Source organism: Schistocerca nitens, chromosome 9 (genome assembly GCF_023898315.1).
Source record: "Schistocerca nitens isolate TAMUIC-IGC-003100 chromosome 9, iqSchNite1.1, whole genome shotgun sequence".
NCBI lineage: Eukaryota > Metazoa > Arthropoda > Insecta > Orthoptera > Acrididae > Schistocerca > Schistocerca nitens.
The window spans coordinates 274684959-274705995 of NC_064622.1; the positions used below are offsets into that span (position 1 = coordinate 274684959).

The 21037-nt window shown below is 36.9% G+C and overlaps 1 protein-coding gene across 3 annotated transcripts in view; it reads left to right on the forward strand.

The window, feature by feature from the left end:
- LOC126204412 (sarcalumenin-like) overlaps positions 1-20534 on the forward strand; it is a 94421-nt gene extending 73887 nt beyond the window's left edge. For 2 of the 3 annotated variants that reach the window (XM_049938789.1, XM_049938790.1), the window contains 4 exons: positions 5538-5724; positions 12050-12183; positions 17496-17693; positions 17854-20534. In XM_049938789.1, the coding sequence (XP_049794746.1) occupies positions 5538-5724; positions 12050-12183; positions 17496-17693; positions 17854-17907 (573 nt within the window). In that variant the 3' untranslated portion in view covers positions 17908-20534. The remainder of the gene's footprint in view (positions 1-5537; positions 5725-12049; positions 12184-17495; positions 17694-17853) is intronic. The other variant, XM_049938791.1, reaches the window with a different exon arrangement.
- Positions 20535-21037: the final 503 nt, after the last annotated feature.

Consider the following 21037-nt stretch of genomic DNA (forward strand, 5'->3'; position numbering starts at 1 on the left):
CAGAGGGGTTCTCTGAACCATCAGTCTCTCAGTGAGCAAGGATGGTCCCCACTCCGTTGTCCAACGCAAAAGCTGCAGTCACTGTTTGTGTCCCAGGTTGGAACATTCTTAAACAAGGTGCTGATAGTAGACACTGTTTGATCTCCTGATCATTGTTTCACTTGCAACAAACCACAAGAATACCACTCCCTTTTTTACACAAATGTTGTAAAGGATGAGCTATCCAAGATGCCACCAGAATGAATTTTCCATAATATATAATTTTTTTCCAGAAATGCTTGGTGCTGCTTGTGGTTCTCAGGCTGAAGCATGGATGCAATTGCTTAGGTGTGTTTCTGCATTGCTATTATATTTTCGTGAGGAAAGACGTGGCCTAGGTACTCCAATAAGCTGAAAAAATTCACTTTTGCTGAGATTGAACTTCAATCATGCCTCCTGCTAAACTAAAGAGTTCAGATTCGCTAAATGTTACTTAGTGGAACGTCATGTGAGTGTGATGTTTCCGTATATAATCTGTTCATCATGAGAATAAACCTGATGTAAAGATACACAAACATGATGATTGGTGAGAAGCAGTACCACACGTACACGGACGGTGTTACGCTCTTGGAAGTAGGTCCTTCTTACATATTAGATATATTAGTACTAAGTTACATTAAATGAAAATCTAAGGTGTACAACTGTACTAACAGCCATCAACTTAATCACACTTTAGCTAAGTAGTATTTATTTCAAAAATCGTGTACAGTCACAGGCTCTGCAGTGTTGTGCTCCGATTGTCGCGCTGTTAATGCGCAGTACGAAAATGGCTGAGGCTGCTTTCTGTTCTGTAGTGAAACGCGTGTGTGGAATATAGTTAAAAAGTGCTGAGAAATAGGCTGTTCTTAATGTTTTTCATAAATTTACAGAGATAATCAGCTTTGATATTTTCTCAGCCACTGTATGTAATACAGTTGATACATTAGCCCACGTCGTACATGTAGCTCAGTTGGTAGCGTAGTGGAGTGTAAATTTAGTGCAGGTAATAGTTCATTGGTTCAAAACGCCCCAGTATCATTCCCCCCTCCCCCTCTCGTTCAAATTGAAATACCTACATCTCATAATTATACAACTCATAATTTTTTATGAATAATATGCATCTTCTTGTTTCTGATTGCATATTGGATGCGAAATTCCTGTTTTCATTTAAAATACAAATTCTTAATTATCGATGTTTTATGAAAGACTGTTCATAAAAGTTGCTTAAATTAAGGAAACATAACAATTTAATTTTTTAAGGCAAAAATGAAAAACCAAATCCTCTTTATCTGGACTGTGTCCATTGTTTCATACCACAGAGGTAGATAAGTACTGTAGAAACATGAAAAACAGTAATTTTCAAAGCATCGAGCACAACATACAAATGCTGCATTTTTACATTTGCTACTGTACCATTACAATGAGAACCCAGCAGAACTGATCTGGAGAAAAGTTGTGGGATTTGGCCCGAGAAGTAACAAGACTGTTAAGCTGCCAGACGCACTGAAACTAATGCATGCAGCTTTTTCACATGTCACTGCCAAACGCTGGTGGGATATAGAATGGCTCTTCATAAAAGGAGAGAAAATGAGGCTCCTGTTTAGCTTTGTGTATTCTGTTGTTGATAGGCTCATTATCAATGTAGCAGGTGACACTTCCATAAGTGAAATGTATTCCTCAGGTCGGATAAGGAAGGAGCTAAGAGATTCCCTGACAACTGACTGTAGTTAACACATTAGTGCCGGAATTAATTTTTTCTTGATTTTTCTCTCTCTCTCTGTTTTTTTTTAAATTGCGTTATTATGTCTGTAAAAGGCATAAATTACACAACAGAGTTGTTTTGACGAAAGTCATTACCGCCATTAGCGAGATATTTGATGTTGCCATATGACAACGCTAGGCGCTTTCACTACCTAAATTTATATATATTGCAACTTCAATTAAAATAAGTAGGTTATTGAAATCTCTTATTACATATACAAGTTTTGTGCAAATTTATTGTTCAGTCTTCATCGTAAAATTGATACTTTATAACACAGTACTATTAATAATCAAAAATCAAACCTTGAACTCAGCATTATTTTACATGAAATGGAATAAAACAGTCAATACACAATCCCACATTACACTTTGAACACATTTTTCTCACAATAGATTTACAGTCCTTGTGTGCACACCTTTTCTTCTTCTTTCCTTCCGTGTGCTGGACGAGGTGGTCAGTCTTATCAAATCTAATTGAATCTGATATGCGGCTGTCGGAACATGCCCTTGATGCAGATGGTCTCCCGGCTCCTTTTGGTAAAGCTTGGTCTCTTTGCAAGTACACTGTTACTACTTCTCTCTTGAAATCAAGCTGAGAAATAGTTTGGTTTCTTGCTTTATTATACAAAATCCAACTGTTTTGTATGGCAACATCTAACATTCATGTAAAGAGACACCAGTACCATTTCTTGCTTCTTATTGCAATGTGATAGCTTGCTAGATTCTGATCCTACTGATCAGTACCTCCCATATATGTATTATATTTGGCTACCAGGTTTGGTCTGGGAATCATTATATTTCGCTTTCTTAGTTGTGAGAATCTCTTGACTTGGCCAACTTCTTGTGCACCACATGAAGAAGAGATCATTGTGACAACTGAGTTGTCCAGCCACTGCACATACAATAATCCATCATTCTTCTCTATTGCTGTCTCAAAATATCCCCAATCTTTCTTGGAAAATAATTTTTTGTTTTCCAGTGGACATTCCGTAGGAATTCTGTTTTTTTTTAAATCTGGTGGTACCGATTTCAGAGTATCCACAGTACTTGAGAAATGAAAATAGAGATGCCCCTGTAAATAGATTGTCCATGTAGAAGTTGTAACAAAGTTTTCTCTTCACTTCAGGAATTTCATCCAATAAAACAAGTAACGGACTTGCTGCCTTGCCAAACAACTGTTGCCAAACAACTGCTCATAGACTGCCTCTCCCTTAGGACCTTTTCCCTGAACAGTTCACCAAATATCTATCTTTAGTATTTAGACTCCAAATTTTATAGCCGAATCTTAAGTGGCTTACCATGAATGAATTGTTTGCATCCATGGCGACAGTAGTACTTCACCATACATTCGTCATATGACAGGTGTTCTTCAGGTACAAAATTCACAATGCAGTGCCTCTTCAACATCTCCATAACTGGACGAATTTTCCATGCCTTGTCATTTTCATCGTTCTTAGTGTTATCTGCACAGTGCAGAAATCTACATATTTGTAGAAATCTGTCTCTTCTCAGAGACTGAGACACAGCAGAGTTTCTCATGTCATCTTTTGAGTCCCAATAATTTCTTTTAGAAGGTAACTTATTGTAGCCACTAACATACAAAATGGAGATGAAACACCGTACTTCACCTGCTGTAATTTTTGGGCCCTGACAATTGAGAAATAGTGCATAATGCTTTGTTTCTTTCACTAAATGCTCATTAAATTCCTGGTCAATGAATCATTCAAATATGTCAATGATCGACATGTTTTCATACCTTGAGTAGTCAGGTTTTGGAAATGTAGAGGTAATTTGACTGTCAGAATAAGCTCCTTTCTCCCACCGCCTCCCAAACGTATCTTTTTCAGAAGCCCAGTTCACGATATTGTCCGATAGTAAGGTAGATCATACCTCAGATACAGATGGCTCTGGTATATTTGGACATTGTGTAGCTGTTTCAGGTACAATTGGATCTTGTGCAGTACACATTGGTGGTGCCGGCAGATTACAGTGCTCATAATCAACACAGATCCTTTCGTTATTTGGCATCCTTATTTCAGCATTAGCTCGTAGTTGACGAGAGGACAGGTTGTCTAATAATCTGTAAAAATAAGAAATGAAACAGCAAATCATAATTAAGTCGGCATCAGTATACAAACAATTACAAACCAACGATAGGCGTACTTACCCAACATGTTCATTTCCCGAATCTTCATCTGTGTCTTCAATATCGTCATTATAAAGAATCTCCAGCGCCTCAGCAGGCGATAAACCTCTTCTAAAACAAAAAGAGAAAATTCGTCCTTTTACTGAGTACAAGCACCTAGCATTGCCATATGGCAACACCGATGTTCAAACGGCCCAAATGCATGTAATTTATTTCACAGCAAGCAGTAACCTCTAAAGAATATATATTTGAGTATTTAAAGCACAACCATACTAAATATCCAAATTTATATCGTAAGTTACTGTGTAAAACATACTTACTCAAACTTATATTCCATTTTTCTTCGTCATTCAGCAAACGACGACTTCCAACACTGTGTACGCTGCAGAATTTAAATGTATTGTTAAAACTGTTGCAGTGTAGTGATCTTTACAGTCTTGCGGAACGGAATCCAGTGCTGCCAACACTCTCGCTTCGTTGATGTCGTGGAATCGATTTTAAAAAAAGTGTTACAAATGTTGCCATATGACAACGCACGGCGCTAATGGGTTAATACACAGCAGGATCATTTGAAAATCGAATCATAAAGCAATTATAAACATATTTTCAAATTTGGGGCAGATGTAGAAGCAAATATCACATAGGTGGTTGGAGAGTGTATAGATCAAAAGTAGTAGTGTAACTGGACCTTGCAAAAAATACAACATAGACCCCTGTAATTCCATGTCAGCCAATTTAAGAAATTAAAAACTAGAGTGTAGGTCAAAGAACTGTTGTATTTCCAATTTGTGCAAATTTTGAGTACTATGTGAGTCATGCAGCACTAGTAAAGTGAACCTTTGAAGTCGGTGAAATACATTTGTCACAGTTGTAAAAGGTATCTTCCTCTTGATTATCAGATGACATCATCTTGATTATAAATACTTTTTTTAATGTGAGTGCATCCTGTCTGTTTGCATGTTTACTGCTTTTCCTCTCTTTTTCTTTTTTCGAGTGCTGTGGAGCATATCAACAAAAGTTTGTTGCTGCTGAAGTTTTAGACACACAGCAACAGACTTTTACTATATAGTTCTAACACTCTAACTAATGAAAATGGCTTTGGAAGGAAGGCTTAAACAACTATACCATAATCTGGGGGGGTTAGAGAATGAAGACACACTTACTTTGTTATAATTTTCTCTGAAATTTCAGAGCAGGTATTGATGACAATTTCAGAGCAGGTGTTGATGACACTTGTAACATAAATACAGAACAGAAATAGCCAAGTTTTATTTATTTATTTATTTATTTTAAGGTGAAATTGAGGCTAAATACCACGAACATGCTAAACAGAAATTATCAGGCACAGAGTCAGTTTCCAAAATATTAAAGGGAAGCAAAAGGGTGGAAATAACAGGCATCCAGCTCAAAATTTGCATTGTTATGTTACTGAAATTTCTCTCTGCTTGCATCATAAACTATACTCTCACACTTAAGAGCCTGAGAATTACCTGCTGAATAACATGTGAAAAATGTTTCTTGTTTCCCTTCCAATAGAATTTTTAGTGTTATTTTAGACATAGTCAACTCTTGGGGGGTAAATGTAAAATTCACCTTGCCAACCATTTTACAGCAGCAGACAAGATGTGCCAACCAAATTGAGAATGTGTGCAAAGACATAGAACGCACTATTAATCAAACTATACAAAATACACTGAATACTTTAGAGAAAGACTGTGAAGCTATTTCAAAGCTTGTGTCTGAACGACTCCAGAAAGATGAAGAAGATCGTAATTTCAACTACAGAACTTCTGGCCGTGGTAAAACAGTTATTTAATTGTAGGCATGTGTGTCGGTAATAGCCTTTGTTTACACTTTCTGTATAATGCACGCTGTTCAGTTTTTTTATTGCACATATTGCTTTCTCTTTGAGCAGATATGTTTACAAAAGTGTGTGTAGGGTATGCTTTTTGTGTATATAAATATGAAAGAGCATGGGAGTACGGGATTTATTGTAGTATATTGTAGCTTTCAATGCAGGTAGAAACTGGGATCCTTCTTCTGCTTTCTCACATTAGTCAGTTTATCACAACTTTAAAGTTTCTTTTTTAGTATCTATTTCTTGTGCTTATACAATCAATTTGGTAATATTCTCATCTCGTTTTTATTTTTCTTTATTCTACCTCTTCTAAATCTCTGTGTGTGTGTGTGTGTGTGTGTGTGTGTGTGTAAAAACAAAGATGATGTGACTTACCAAATGAAAGTGCTGGCAGGTCGACAGACACACAAACATACACACAAAATTCTAGCTTTCGCAACCAACGGTTGCCTCGTCAGGAAAGAGGGAAGGAGAGGGAAAGACGAAAGTATTTGGGTTTTAAGGGAGAGGGTAAGGAGTCATTCCAACCCCGGGAGCGGAGAGACTTACCTTAGGGGGAAAAAAGGACGGGTATACACTCGCGCGCGCACACACACACACACACACACACACACACACACATATCCATCCACACATATACAGACACAAGCAGACATATATTATCTTTGTTTTTATATATATACAAAGATGATGTGACTTACCAAATGAAAGTGCTGGCAGGTCAACAGACACACAAACATACACACAAAATTCAAGCTTTCACAACAAACTGTTGCCTCATCAGGAGAGAGGGAAGGAGAGGGAAAGACGAAAGGATGTGGGTTTTAAGGGAGAGGGTAAGGAGTCATTCCAATCCCAGGAGCGGAAAGGCTTACCTTAGGGGGAAAAAAGGACGGGTAACTCGCGCGCACACACACACACACACATATCCATCCACACATATACAGACACAAGCAGACATGTCTGCTTGTGTCTGTATATGTGTGGATGGATATGTGTGTGTGTGTGTGCGCGAGTTACCCGTCCTTTTTTCCCCCTAAGGTAAGCCTTTCCGCTCCTGGGATTGGAATGACTCCTTACCCTCTCCCTTAAAACCCACATCCTTTCGTCTTTCCCTCTCCTTCCCTCTTTCCTGATGAGGCAACAGTTTGTTGCGAAAGCTTGAATTTTGTGTGTATGTTTGTGTTTGTTTGTGTGTCTGTCGACCTGCCAGCACTTTCATTTGGTAAGTCACATCATCTTTGTTTTTAGATATATTTTTCCTATGTGGAATGTTTCCCTCTCTCTCTCTCTCTCTCTCTCTCTCTCTCTCTCTATATATATATATATATATATATATTGTGCTTCTCAAATTAATAATGAAAGATAAGAGCCCTGCACTGAGAGAGACAAATCTTACAATGATGTTAAGAGAACCACACCAGGGAAAAAGTAAGTTTTTTGAGCTACTGTTTCACAAAGACTACTGAAATGATGTACTGAAAGGAGTCATGAGGATGCAGACACAAATTCAGGTTTATCAATGAAGAAAACTATATAATCAGTGTATTTATCAACATTGCCATAATTGTGTTATATTTGGTGTACTTGTTACTGTTTCTTTTGTGTTACGAGAAAATTTATGAGAGATAATCTAAAGAGGATCACCATGGTATAGATAGCATTTTTCCAAGTATTTTTCTTCAGATCATTCATAAGTTAGCTTAGCCACTGTTTTGAATTGCGAAACATACATCTTATGTTTTAAGCATATTTCAGGTGGGGGAAATTGGTTTATTGAACAACCAGTGTAAGACTAGTGGACATAAAAGTGAGAAAACACAATAAAATATGTAGCTTTAGAAGTCATAGGGAAAACACAGATAGGAAATAACAAGGGTAGGAGAAAAGATGAAGGGTGGTAAGGTGTTGGGGACAGAGGAAAAGTGTCACTTCACATCCTTGATTAAGACACAAACAAACACAGTTACTTCTTTCATTTTGCCTTTGTGTTGCTGTTTCCAAATTAATACATAATTATCATCACTTACTTACACTCCAGTAAGAAGAGAATGTGAATTTTTGCACATGAGCTGCTAAAGTAAAGTTTACAGGAGTTATGTAGACCCATTTAGAGTTAGATGCACATAAGTCAGTGGTGAGGCTATGCACAGCAACTAGGGCCTGATGTACTATGTACATATTTGTCTGCATCTGTATCTGTCTGCAGCCAACACTTCAGGGTGTGTATAGATCTTTAGCATTGATTTTTGTTCTAGTGTAGGTATTCTGAGGCTATTCAGCCATTGTGGATTCATTCTGGGTGGCACAAAGCAAACTTAACAAGTATTACATTAACAAGTAGTAACTATAGTTTTCAGAACGTACACAATATTTTGAAAGGAGAGTTAGAAGGACTGTCAGACCACATGTCTCCATGTGGAGCATACTCAAATGTTGCCAGGTGAGAGAACACTGCTATCTCTCTCTCTCTCTCTCTCTCTCTCTCTCTCTCTCTCTCTCTCTGCCTGCAGAGTGTATCATGCAGCCATCTTCATACTTCAATAGCACCCCAGCTCTGGCAGTGTTGCTCTATCTAATATGGTACTCTACCTGTAGATACTTCAACAGCCATTCATTTTCATGATGTTTTTTCAAATGCAGATAGCATGCCATAGTTACATATGCATGAATCCACAAGAAAGAGTTAGTGATCTAAGAATGTCGCCATTTTACTTTTGGCTACCGGAGATTTAGCATTAGTTTTTAACGCTTTCTCAGTCCAATTGTAAACCCACATATATGGTGAGTACAGCCTTTTATTCTGGTCTCAGTGGCAGTTGTATGCGTAAAACAGTTTTTCACATTGCACTCACTATGTTAAGCCCGTTTAATGGTTTATCAGTTGAGAATGTAGTTCATGATGTCATTTTCTAAAGAACAGTAGTCTCGGTATCTGATGCTTGAACCTAAGTATATAGCATGCTCTTATTGTATAGCATGAAACAGTACATGTATCTGAGATAAAAGTTGGTGTAATATTTTTATATAACTATAATACTTTGCTAATGCTGTTTCTAACACACAAGCAGGAATCTCAAAAGACATATTAGTGGCAACATTGTAATTCTATGCATTAGTCACTTACATATAATTTCATCATAGTATTGTAATGGTTTTTGGAAGAAACTCATGGTTCATGGTGAATGTGATAGTTTTTGCAGAGATTCTGTATGTAATAGGATATCCTAATCATAAATGTTCCACCAAACTGGACTCTCTGATTCATTTTACAGACGATTTGAGTATTTTAGTCTCCTTGCTTCTCTGTTGCAGATAGCATTTGCTCATGTTCACTACTCTTTTTCAGTCAGTAGTCTTCCCGCAATTTGCCCATTGCATACTAGCTAAGCACTTCATGAAGTTACCTTTCCTACTTTTTTTGCTCATCAGTTACTTTTTTTCCTAAGAAATTGAGATTTACTGTATGTCTCATGTTTCTGTGTTCTTGGTATGGTTCTAATGTATCGGTATGTTTAGTTTCTCTCTGTCTTTAATATAATTCATAGCTTTCACTCTACATTTACTTATTTTTATTTTATAGCAATATTGTTGTTCTGTGTTTATAAATGTGGACTTATAAGTGAATGCTAATGCACATTAGCTGAGATAGTTGTGGGACAATTTGTCAGCTTTTCAGCATTTCCAACATTTACTCCAGTGGAGTTTTCTTTTGTTTTGTTTTAGACAGAATAAAATCTTAAGTGAAATTCAGTGCAAGGTTCTGAGAAAAAAATCGTAATAATTTTTTAAAATGGCAAAATGTGAAGATCTGTGTTCAAAAGAAAAATATTATTTTAGACTGCCACTTGCAAGCTGAACTGAAACAAAACATTGCTTTGTGAAATATAAATAAGTAAATCAAAGTTAACCCTCATAACACATGCAGGCGTGCTGCACACTTGTTACACATGCTGTCTTTATATTACTAAGGTAAATACTTTGTTTACTTCAACAATGATAAAATAAACTTACATTAAGTGAGCTAAAACACTGTTTAATTAAACAATAACAAAATAAACTTTTATTATATCACTGTTGCCGCGTACAAGTATTATCCCACAGTAATGAACCACTCAAAGCATTAAACAACACAGATACGTCAGATCCTTGCCAACCACTTATTTGATTACTAATAATCTCATAGATAACTGTCTTGATGTGAGATTGCGCTGCTAGCTTGGAATCTGGATCATGTTCTTGCACAGATCATAATTTTTTTTTTCACCAAGCCCAATGTTTATTTTATATTACTGCTGCTCATTTGGACGTACGACAACACAACTTATCACGGAGTTAGCCAAAGCAATAACAAAGGAATTGGTACAAAACAATGTTGTTGTGGATTGCACACTTTATACATACGTGCACCCACTTGAGAAGTAAGATCTCATGTTTTTAGTATTTTATAATGTGTAAACAGTAAGAGGGCCGGAGTTTTGAGAATTGACCTCATAACTACTGAAGATACTATGTGACTTGTCTGCTCAAGTTTATTGATGCTGTCTTCACGGTCTGGATACAGGCCGAGAACCCTTAATTCTCATTTCTCTACTGCCTCAGTGCCTACTGTTTCACCTGGTACTCTTCAGCTGTGCATGTCACCTTCTTTGATGTTAATATATAGTTCTTGAACAGCTCCATAAAACCCGACATTTATATAAAGCTTGCCACCCATCAACTGTACCTCTACTGGAATGACTGCCATCCCTTCCACACTAAAAAGTTTCTGCCAAATAGTCTAGCCACCTGTGTAAGGCAGATCTGCTTGATGAGCAGTCCCTCTGCTTGATGAGCAATCCTTTTCCCAGTGTGCTGAAGTTCTTGCTAAGGTTTTCACAGTGTTTCACTGTCCTCCAAAGCTAATCCACAAACAGACCTCATGTACTGTATTCACACAAGGCCCTGATTCTCCAATCAACCACATGAAGCAGCTGGAAAGAAGCATCCCTCTTATTACCCTGTTATCACACTAGGCTGGAACAGCTTCACCACATTCTCCACCAGGGCAACTACCATTACCATCTTCAGATGCACCTTATAGCATATATCTAATCAGTATTAGTTATTTTTCCCAGGATCACAGCCACACAAGTCTGCTGTCAGTCACTGACATGTTATTTTATGTGGTGCTGGGAACAGAGGTCCTGCATGTTTGCTAATCATTGATGATAGCCAGTTGTGGTTCCGGAAAAAAAAAAAAAAACCTAACGTCAATTAGATGTGTACTATAAGGCACATCTGGAGATGGGACTAGTAGTCCCAAAATCGATTATGCAGTAAAGAAAGTAAAAACTGTCCTTACAGCCACAGGCTTGTTTATTTATATTTGCAAATCTTCACACAGCTGCTCTTCCACAATCCATTACAAAGAAAAGCCAAAATAAATATCACCACTATACATCAGAGTAAAATGTCACCCACAGTTGCGGAAGAGGACAAGTCATCTTAAACTTGTGATCATGTGAAAGACAAGGTAGAGTAATATAATTTAAGTTACGGTAGGCCTTTTTAGATTCAATATTTTATTCAGAATGTATGTAATTGTATAGGGAAAAAAAGCCTACTCACCAAGTGACGACGAGAGAACTCGCATATGAAAGATATTAAAGTTTGAATAACTTTTGGAGCCAGTGGCTCCTTCTCCTGGCAGAATGGTTGAAGAGGGATGAAACAGGTTTAGGAAAAGGGGTGAGTTCAGAAAAGTCACCGAGAACCCTGGGTCAGGAGAGACTTACCACACAAGATGAGAAGTCTTTCCTTCTCATCCTGTCTGGTAAGGAAAGACTCTTCTCATCATGTCCGGTAAGTCTCCACTGACCTGTGGTTCTGGGCTACTTTTCAGATCTCTACCCCTTTTCCTAAACCTCACCAGTCCTTTCCCTTCACCCCTCTTCCTTCTCCCTCAACCCTTCTGCCAGAAGGAGCCGCTATGTATGTTCTTCAGCCACCACTGCTTCTTTATCTATCCAGTTACTAATATTTTTAAAAATTATTTTTGTTGTTATTTTATTGTTGAGAGAGAGGAAGTCTATTGTAATTAGTGTTATATTTGCTTGAGATATAATTTGCATTATTTCAAGTAAAATTCTGGAAATTGTGTGTCCAATATGATCAGCATAGAGACCTTACTTAACATTGTTTGTTCCAAAGTTACAAAATAGTGATACTGGTATATTATTCCATCTCTTGACTTGCTTACAGGTTGCCTTTTCTTTTGATTTCAGCTTTCTTATTGGGCTCTACAGCAGCATTTGTTCCATTTCTTCTTTTTATTAACATGGTGATATCACTACTAGGAGAAAAGAGAATAAAATCTCTCATTGGCAGTGAGAAAGCTGATAGTTTACTTCACTACATGGTTGGTATTCATTTGTGCGTTACACAGAATTATATATGATTATCCCTTTTTATTCTTAGTACAATTTTATTGGTAGCTATTTTTGCATCATTTATCCCATTAAATGTTTGTAATATATTAACTCATTTTAGCCAATTGCTTCACTCAGGTCCTCGACATGTCAATACATTTGCAGCTGATACAGCTCACAGGCATCTTCTGCATTAACACATCTGTATTTAATATTGTACACCTTGCACACACTCTCACAATGATTGTATGTACTGTCTCGACAATGTAAATAGAAAATATTCTGAAAAATGTGAGTTTTAAATCTAGAGGGGTTTGGGAATTCTGAATTTATAGTTTAGTGTGATGCTTATTGTTGTGGATGAAAAGTGATTGAAGAATGAATCACAAAAAGATATATAGAGATGAGATCCTTTTATGCTCGTGAGCCTTGAATTGTTTCTTCTAACCTGAAGATCTTATGGTGACCAATATGAAAGCCCAAAATGGAGATTCTGCACTTAGAACTTCTATTTCTACAATGCCTGGAGACTTCAGTTGAAGATAAAGGTATCAATAAACAGAATATCAATTCAGAAAGATAGCAGTAGTTTCATGGATCGGTCAAAAGGCCGTTGGTATTTTCTTTTGGCATTTATCTGATAATAAATATGCAAGCAGTAGCTTTTTTACAGTTTATTCAACCATGAACATCTTTTCGAGCCACTGCAGGGTCATCTTCAGATGGAGGTGTTAAAAGAACAATATGCTGTGGACTAAGTGTAGCTAGATGCAGTGCTGGTGCTGCTGGCAGAAATAACAGAAATTTAGTAATCAGTTACGAACCGTTTATGAATCCGAAAGTTTTTTATGTTTTAGGTTCTTACAGTGCACTGCCTTGTGGCATTCACGTCAGATTGCTTCTTATAATGTGCATTATTAAGCTATGTACACAAATAAACACAGTATTGGTTGTACTCTGGCTCACAGGATGTAAACATTCGATGTTTTTAAAAAGAATATGGATATGACAGATACTGCACTTAATACATAATAGTCTTTGGCAAGAGATGCATTGTATTATGATACAAATGTTACTAGTACAGATTTTACATTTCAGTAAATGTTGCTAGTTGCATAAAAAAGGTAAACAAATAGAGGTGAATATTTAATACGTAATTAAAAACTTTTTGTATATTATTGCCGTTTTTGTTGTTTTGGTGCCAGGATCTCCTGGAAATTCTGGAAGAAAAGGTTTTGTGTTGACTCAGTCTGTTCATTCAGTAATTCATCTTCCTGCATAAATCTTGTTCTTCTTGGTGTGTAACAACTATGGTATTCTGTAAATTACAAAATGTTTTTAGTTATGGATGAAATATTCACCTCTGCTGTTTGCCTTTTGTATGCAGCTAGCAACATTTAGTGAAATGTAAAATCTGTACTAGTAACATTTGAATTATAATACAATGCATCTCTTCCCAAAGACTGTTGCATGGTAAAGTGCAATATCTGTCATATCCATATTCTTTGTAAACACATCGAATGTTTACATCCTGTGAGCCAGTGTAACACCAATTATAGCTACAGACTGTGTTTATTTGTGTACATAGCTTAATAATGCATGTTATAAGAATCAATCTGATGTGACTACACAAGGCAGTGCACCGTAAGTACCTAAAACATAAATTCAGAAAAGTTTTGTCACTGATTACTAAATTTCTGTCAGCAGCACCAGGACTGCAACTAGCGTTTAATGAAATGTTCTTGTAACACCTCCATCTAAAGATGAGCCTGCAGTGGATCGAAAACATATTCATGGTTGAATAAATCATAAAAAAGCGACTGGTTGCTTATTTATTACCAAATAAACGCCAATTTAAATCACAGTTGCAGCTCATCATCCACAATGGATATACTGAAAATAATTTTCTTTTTCTTCCTTTATTATTATCATTATTATATATTATATTAATAAGAAAAGAAATGAGAACCGTATAATCTAGATTTATTGTAGCACCTAGCTATCAAAAAAGAGTGCCTAACATTTAAATGAAACAAAACATGGGGCACCTGTGCTGCTTCCCCCCCCCCCCCACCCCACCCCTCCCCCCATATACAAGGGGGTATCCAAAATGAATGGGAATTGGGCTGTGGTAGGGTGGGAGAGTGGGGGAACCCATTAATCGACCAGGTGTCTGTTATGATTACGCTACCTGAGTCAGTGTGTGAATTTGTGTTCCTGTGAGTGCATCTGTTCACCCATGATAATTTTTTTTTAGTAAAACAACTTTTTCAATTTTGGCGAAAATGTGATGGCAGATTGTTGAGAGCAGCAGAGTTGGGGAAATCGGCTGCGGAAACTATTGTAATGCTTAAGACTGCTTATGGGGCTGCTACAATAAGTAAAATGAGAGTATACAAGTGGTTTTCACGTTTTAAAAATGGAAGTATGCCAATTGAAGACCTATCTCATTCAGGGCGCCATCAGCTTCAAGAAGTGACGAAAATGTCGACAAAATCGATGCACTTATTCATGAAGACTGTCGCCGAACTATTGATCAACTCTGTGAGATGTCTGGAATATAATGGAGTTCAATTCAGATGGTTTTATCTGAGGATTTACACATGAGAAGGGTTGCAGCCAAATTTGTCCCTTGTCTTCTTGTACACAAGCAAAGGGAGCATCGACTTCAGGCATGTTTTGAGCTTCAAAATCAGCTCAAAGAGGACCCTCAATGTTTTTCCAAGATGATTATTGGTGATGAATTGTAGTGCTATTGATATGACCCCGAAACAAAGCAGCAATGAAGCCAGTGGAAGACAGGTGGCTCTCCTCATCCCAAAATAGCTCATCAAGGGAAGTCGAACATCAAGACAATGCTCAATTGTTTCTTCGATTGCAGAGGTGTTGTGCACGCAGAGTTCATTTGTCTCCCCTCCCCCCCTCCCGGTAAAACTGTCAACCAGGAGTTCTACTTAGAGGTTTTGAAAAGATTGAGATAGAGTATCCAGAAGAAAAGGGCAGATCTTTGGCAAACAGGCAACTGGGTCTTCCATCATGACAATGTGCCATCCCACAACGCCCTCTCTGAAAGCAGTCCTTGACCAAAAACAGCATGGCACAGATTGTCCACCCCCTTACTCACCGAATCTAGCCTCCTGTGATTTATTTTTGTCCCCTAGACTCATAAGGGACATGGAAGGAAAGTGTTTTGCCACTGTGGAGGAGGTAAAACAAAAATCACTGGAAGGCATAAATAACATACTGATGAGTGAATTTAAAAACTGTTTTGAACAATGGAGGAATTGTTTGAAGAAGTGTGTTGTGGTCACTGGAGAATATTTTGAAGGTGATCAAAATTTGGTGTAAAAATATTATTAAGAAATAAAGATGTTATGATGAATTTCCTTTTTTTTTTTTTTTTTTTACTTCCATCATATACACATACTTTTTATGAGTCCCACAGGAAAAGCATTTCTTTTTTATTCGCTAGTAACCCACAGAGTAATGTAGCAAGAACTTGAAAAGAATTTATAAAGTGAAATACACAACAAAGATAACAATGATGAGGAAGGCTTAGCTCATGTGGAAAACATGCTCATATGTTGCCACAGCCTCCAACAAATATCTAACATCTGCATCTTGGTTGGTGGTTTTATAGTTTTTAACATTCACATGCAAGTTTATACACTGAAAGGACTCTCCCACTCCCTGGCTCGGTACCAAAATTAAGGAGGGAGGGGGGGAGTGCAAAGGAACTGACCCTAACTGTCATTCTACATGAGCCAGAGGCAAGCATCTCTCGCAGGTGATAAGACATGGCCACATAGTGCAGAAAGGAGGACTTACTCTGGGTGCTGTGCCCCTGCTACTAGACTGTTGGCACACTTGATATTCATACACCAAAGGGCTGAAATTGGTGCCCTTGCTCTTGTGCCAAGACTTGCAATTCGCCAGTTTGTACTTCTTTGCAAAATTACCATTAATTCGAATAAGTGTGTAATCAGCACCAAACTTGAAACTTCCTGGCAGATTAAAACTGTGTGCTGGACTTGCCCTTTCAAGCAAGAGCTGTAACAACCAAATGACCTAAGCAAGACTCACAACCCATCCTCACAGCCATGAGTCCTTTACTTCCACCAGTACCTTATCTCCTACCTACTATTAGGATGGGTCGTGAGTTGTGCTTGGGTAGCTCAGTTGATAGAGTACTTAACTATGAAAGGCAAAAACCCTGGCACACAGATTTAATCTCCAGGAAGTTTCATATCAGTGCACAGACCTCTGCAAAGTCAAACATTCATTCTGGAGTGTCAAACTTAATGGAATTAAAAATAGAAACAGGGGACAATTTAGTAAAGGGACTAGCTGCTCCTGCAATTTACATTTGGCCATTTTTAGTTTGACATCCCAATGACAGGTATATTCATTAAATTCTGTCACATGGAGGGATTCAGCACACACCACCTATTCATTTCTCTACGTGACTGTTTACCAATGATTTGATTTTTTTTTTTTCCATCGTAGTGAGAGTAGAGCAGGTACTGCCCCTCATCTCCAGTTTTGGAAACAGTGTTACACACTCCTTCACCCCCCCCCCCCCCCCACACCATCCTTAACACTCTCTCTCCTTGTATAAGTGTATGTATATTCATGTTGCTGTAGTGTTGATTTTTGGAGGCTTCATAATAAAATCAGGTGGCAACATGCTAACCTACAGTTAGTAGTGTGACCAAAGTAGATTAGTCGACTACATCTAGTTCTTTAAATTTATGTTTAGCTAATTTGCTAATGGAAGTAGTACAAACATTGAAGAGCAGTAGTAGAATCAGTGATAGTCAGCAAATGGTGCCATCAGGATCATTGTTAAATAACGTATGCTATGTAGTCTCAAACTGAAATCTGCTGTCTTATTCAGCAAAGGGTGACGTCAATATAAAAAAGCTGTCATAGAATTTTGTGATGCGAATGTGACACACTCTGCACATTTACAACACACGGTTGCTAGTTCTGTTCTCTCTGCACAAAAGGAGAAAACATTTTGGGGTCAACACCATACACCCTAAACACTGCAACAAATATGCACAGCTTTTCATTTACATGTTTCCTTTATTGCCCATTCGCCCCCCCCCCCTCCACCCCACCCCAAAAAAAGAAAAAATTACAAATACTGGTGCTTCAGTAGATGGGTGACAAAGTGTTGTTTCATGATATTCCACGTCAGTTCTGCAACTTTTGTAGACTTTATCATCACAGGTAATTCATCGGATGATATGTAAAACTGCATGTCTCTGATTTTTATAAATTGCTTCCTTTTTTGCAGTCACCAGTACGTATGCTGTGGTCATTTGTCCCAGAGCACCATCAGTGGAAGCTACTTATAGTTTTTGTCCTGATGTCAATTGCTCTCTTCTTCCTGACTAAATGGTCTATTGGTCTTCGTCCAACTTTGTCACGTAAGCAGAAAAATTACTTCACGGATGTCAGGAACCATGTGGATAAGGTAGTTGCAGTTCGGAAGGTAAGATAATAAGCTAGTTATATTTTTGTCATTTGTTCCAATTATTTACTGCATTATATTGTCAGAAAGCAAGAAAGGTACATTTTCTGATGTTGAAACTACAGATTTTTTAATATTTAAATCATATTTTGTTTAATTTTAAACTTTTTTCATTTTTCAGCAAGAACTTTATCGTGAATATTTGATGCAAAGTGTTGGAGACCAAGATATGTAGAGAACATAATTTTTTAAATCATGTGCAAATGTCAGTTTGTATTGGTTTAGAATGTGTGAAATTAACAGCGCTAAGAACAGTGCTGCAGTATGAGCTATCATTATGTTATGTTACTGAGGTATGCAGAAGATTGTTTCTGGGGAAAAGATTTTTGTACCCACTTAAGTATATGCATTTAGGTTCACATTTTGCCTTCCATGCAGTAAGCATGTATTACTATAAAAATAAAATGAAAGCTTATTGAAGCACACGACTGTGTCTTACAGTCTTGTATGCAAAGAAATTGGCTGAAGTAGCAAAATGGATCAATGTTCCTATCTGATTCTGTGCTATGTTTGACTGAATGTCATAATCACAAAAAATGTGATTATCTGAAACAACTGACTTCCATGACAAAATTTATTTCAAAATAGCAACTGAAAGTAAAGTATGCTAGTTTTAAATTCAAGTCATAATTCTGTCATTTTGTTTGAACAACACAGAAATGGCTGCTTACAAGAGGCATTCCATTTAGTGCTTTGTTATTAAACCATTAGTTTAAAGATAAAACAGTGTATTCTGTATTTTAAGTAAAATATCTGTTCTGCTTTAGTACGAAGTTTGTCATTTTAAAATGAATTGCATTTTATTGTTACAATTAGCCAGGTGTTATACATCATTTATTTGTAATTACATTTTCCCTTTTTTCTATAGAATGTTTATTACATTGTTAACTCAAAACTGTGTGTGAGTATTTAGTTTCAAGTGAAAATGTATTAATGAGGTGCTACACTAGTGCATTGTTATAATGTCCAAAATGTTTACTCAGAATGTAATTTTGTACTACAGGTGTGTGAGTTAAATGAATCCCTATGTTGAAAATCACTTGTTACAAACAACATTTTAAAATGAAACTATCCTTGTATATTTTCCTATTTTTGTATGTATACAGCAAGAGGAAAATAAATTAAGTCAAAACCTCCTAAGGATCTTGATGTAAAAGTGTGCTGCTATTTTCAAACTTAGTTTTGCAGTTGCTATGGTAATGTTTTATGATGTGGTTTATATGAAATTGTGTTTTGCAACAATTTAAATTTGTGTAATTGGTTCTGAAAAATGCCATATATATTTCATTGTGTTAGATCCTGATAATATATAGCATGATTTCTTTAAAGTAGTATGGTATTTAAATTTTCATTTCAAATTCCTGAAACGTTCTGTATTTTTGTATCATCTGACATACTATTGAAAACTTCATAAACTATTATTCAGTATGAAATATCCCCAGCAAAAATAAGAATTAAAACAAATTCAATTACAGGAGTATGAAGTGAAGTCTGAAACACACAAGGAAGGTACAAACAAATGAAGAAGATGTGATAAAGGACTGCAACCAGGTTGAGGGGAGAGAGACTAATTGAGGTTGCTAATGGTTGCCTAAAACACACATTATTAATATCATTGCTACTACTAATACTACTGTATTTCAGCCTATCATTCGAAACCTACAATTACCCTTTTCGCAGCATCACCAAGTCATCATCAGATTATCTGTTTGCAAAGAAAGAGAAAGGTGGTAGTAAAATACTAGATAACTAAATTCCAAATCCAATTATTTCTGTAAGCAACTATACATACTTGAATATGTTCCAAAGTAACTTGTCGATTCAATAGGTACAAAGAGACACTCCCTACAAACGTATCAGCTCACTGACTGTTGAAACTGAAAACTGTGGTTAACTACATAATAGTATCAGGCTCTTTACTCTTAAATCACAAATATAAGATTAAAATATTCACAATGTAAAAGTGACTGAAATAAAAACTTCCCAAAGTGAAAGGTTGTAAAAAACCTTAAATCCTGGAGTAGATTTAAGTGATTGCTTGTTTTTTCCCGCTCGCCACCCGAGAGAGGAACGGTAGAAAGACAGCTTGAAGGTGGTTCATTGAACCCTCTGCCAGGCACTTAATTGTGAATAGCAGAGTAATCACTTAGATTTATAGATAAGCTAGAAGTAAATTAGAAGCAGGTTAAATGAGATCTGCCTGCAGTTGTCAACTGTAGCAGCCTAATAGCTGCTGGCTGCCACATGTGTCAACTAAACAGTCAGTAAGAAAGAACTGAGAAATCAACTTACTGTGAGACAAGTGTGAGCTGATAGGAAAGGGAGCCTCAACAAATGGAAAAAGGGGAAAAAAAAAACAGAGAAAAGAAATGATCATTGATCATGGTATTATTGGCTGGGAGACCCTGTTTGGCTGCCTGGTGCAAGTTTCTATTTGACACCACTTTAGCGACTTGCATGTTGAAGATGAGATGAAATGATTAAGACACGACGAACACTCAGTCCTGGGCTGTAGGAAATCTCCAGCCCTGCCAGGAATTGAACTGGGAGCTCATAATCTACAGGTAGTGATGCTAACCAATAGACACGAGCTGCTGGCAAGAGAGATCATAACAAATCAGACACCACTTCGACAAAGGCTTTGTCATGGTAATTGCTTTGTTCATTTACCAACTTCTGTGGGTACTTTTCCAAATTGGTAAACATTTCAATTATGTCCAAATGGCATCCTTTATGACCATAACATGATGTTCCTTTATGAAGACAAGATAATGTCAAGGTGTTGATCTAGGCATCCTACTTTATGTATGTTAATTTTTTTTTTTTTTTAAACTGAGAACGAAAGCAGTTTTATTGTTAATGGTACAGTGTTCTTTAAACTCGACATCAAAAGACCTTCTCATCTAGACAGGTGTCACATTTTATTACCTGACTTTGAGTATTTATTATAAACTAAACTGTTTTTATGTTGAAGCTGATTCTCTATACAGAAGATTCCTCTTTTTATTCTTAACCATGCAGTAGGGGCGTGCTGTATCATTACGGGGTTAGGGGTGTGAGGACCTTCTGTCCCCCATTTGTGTTTCTTAATAACTCATTGAAATGAGTATCAAATGTTCTTTAATTGCTTTTTCTATGTTTATATATGTATAGGGATGGAAATAAAACACATTTCCAAAAAAAATTTCAATAATTTATTTCAGAGACAGTTAACATACAGTATGCAAATGAGGCAAATGCATCCACCTTTTATATTTATGACACCATTTTCTAGTTGACTTGTTTTTCTGCCTTCCACACTCATA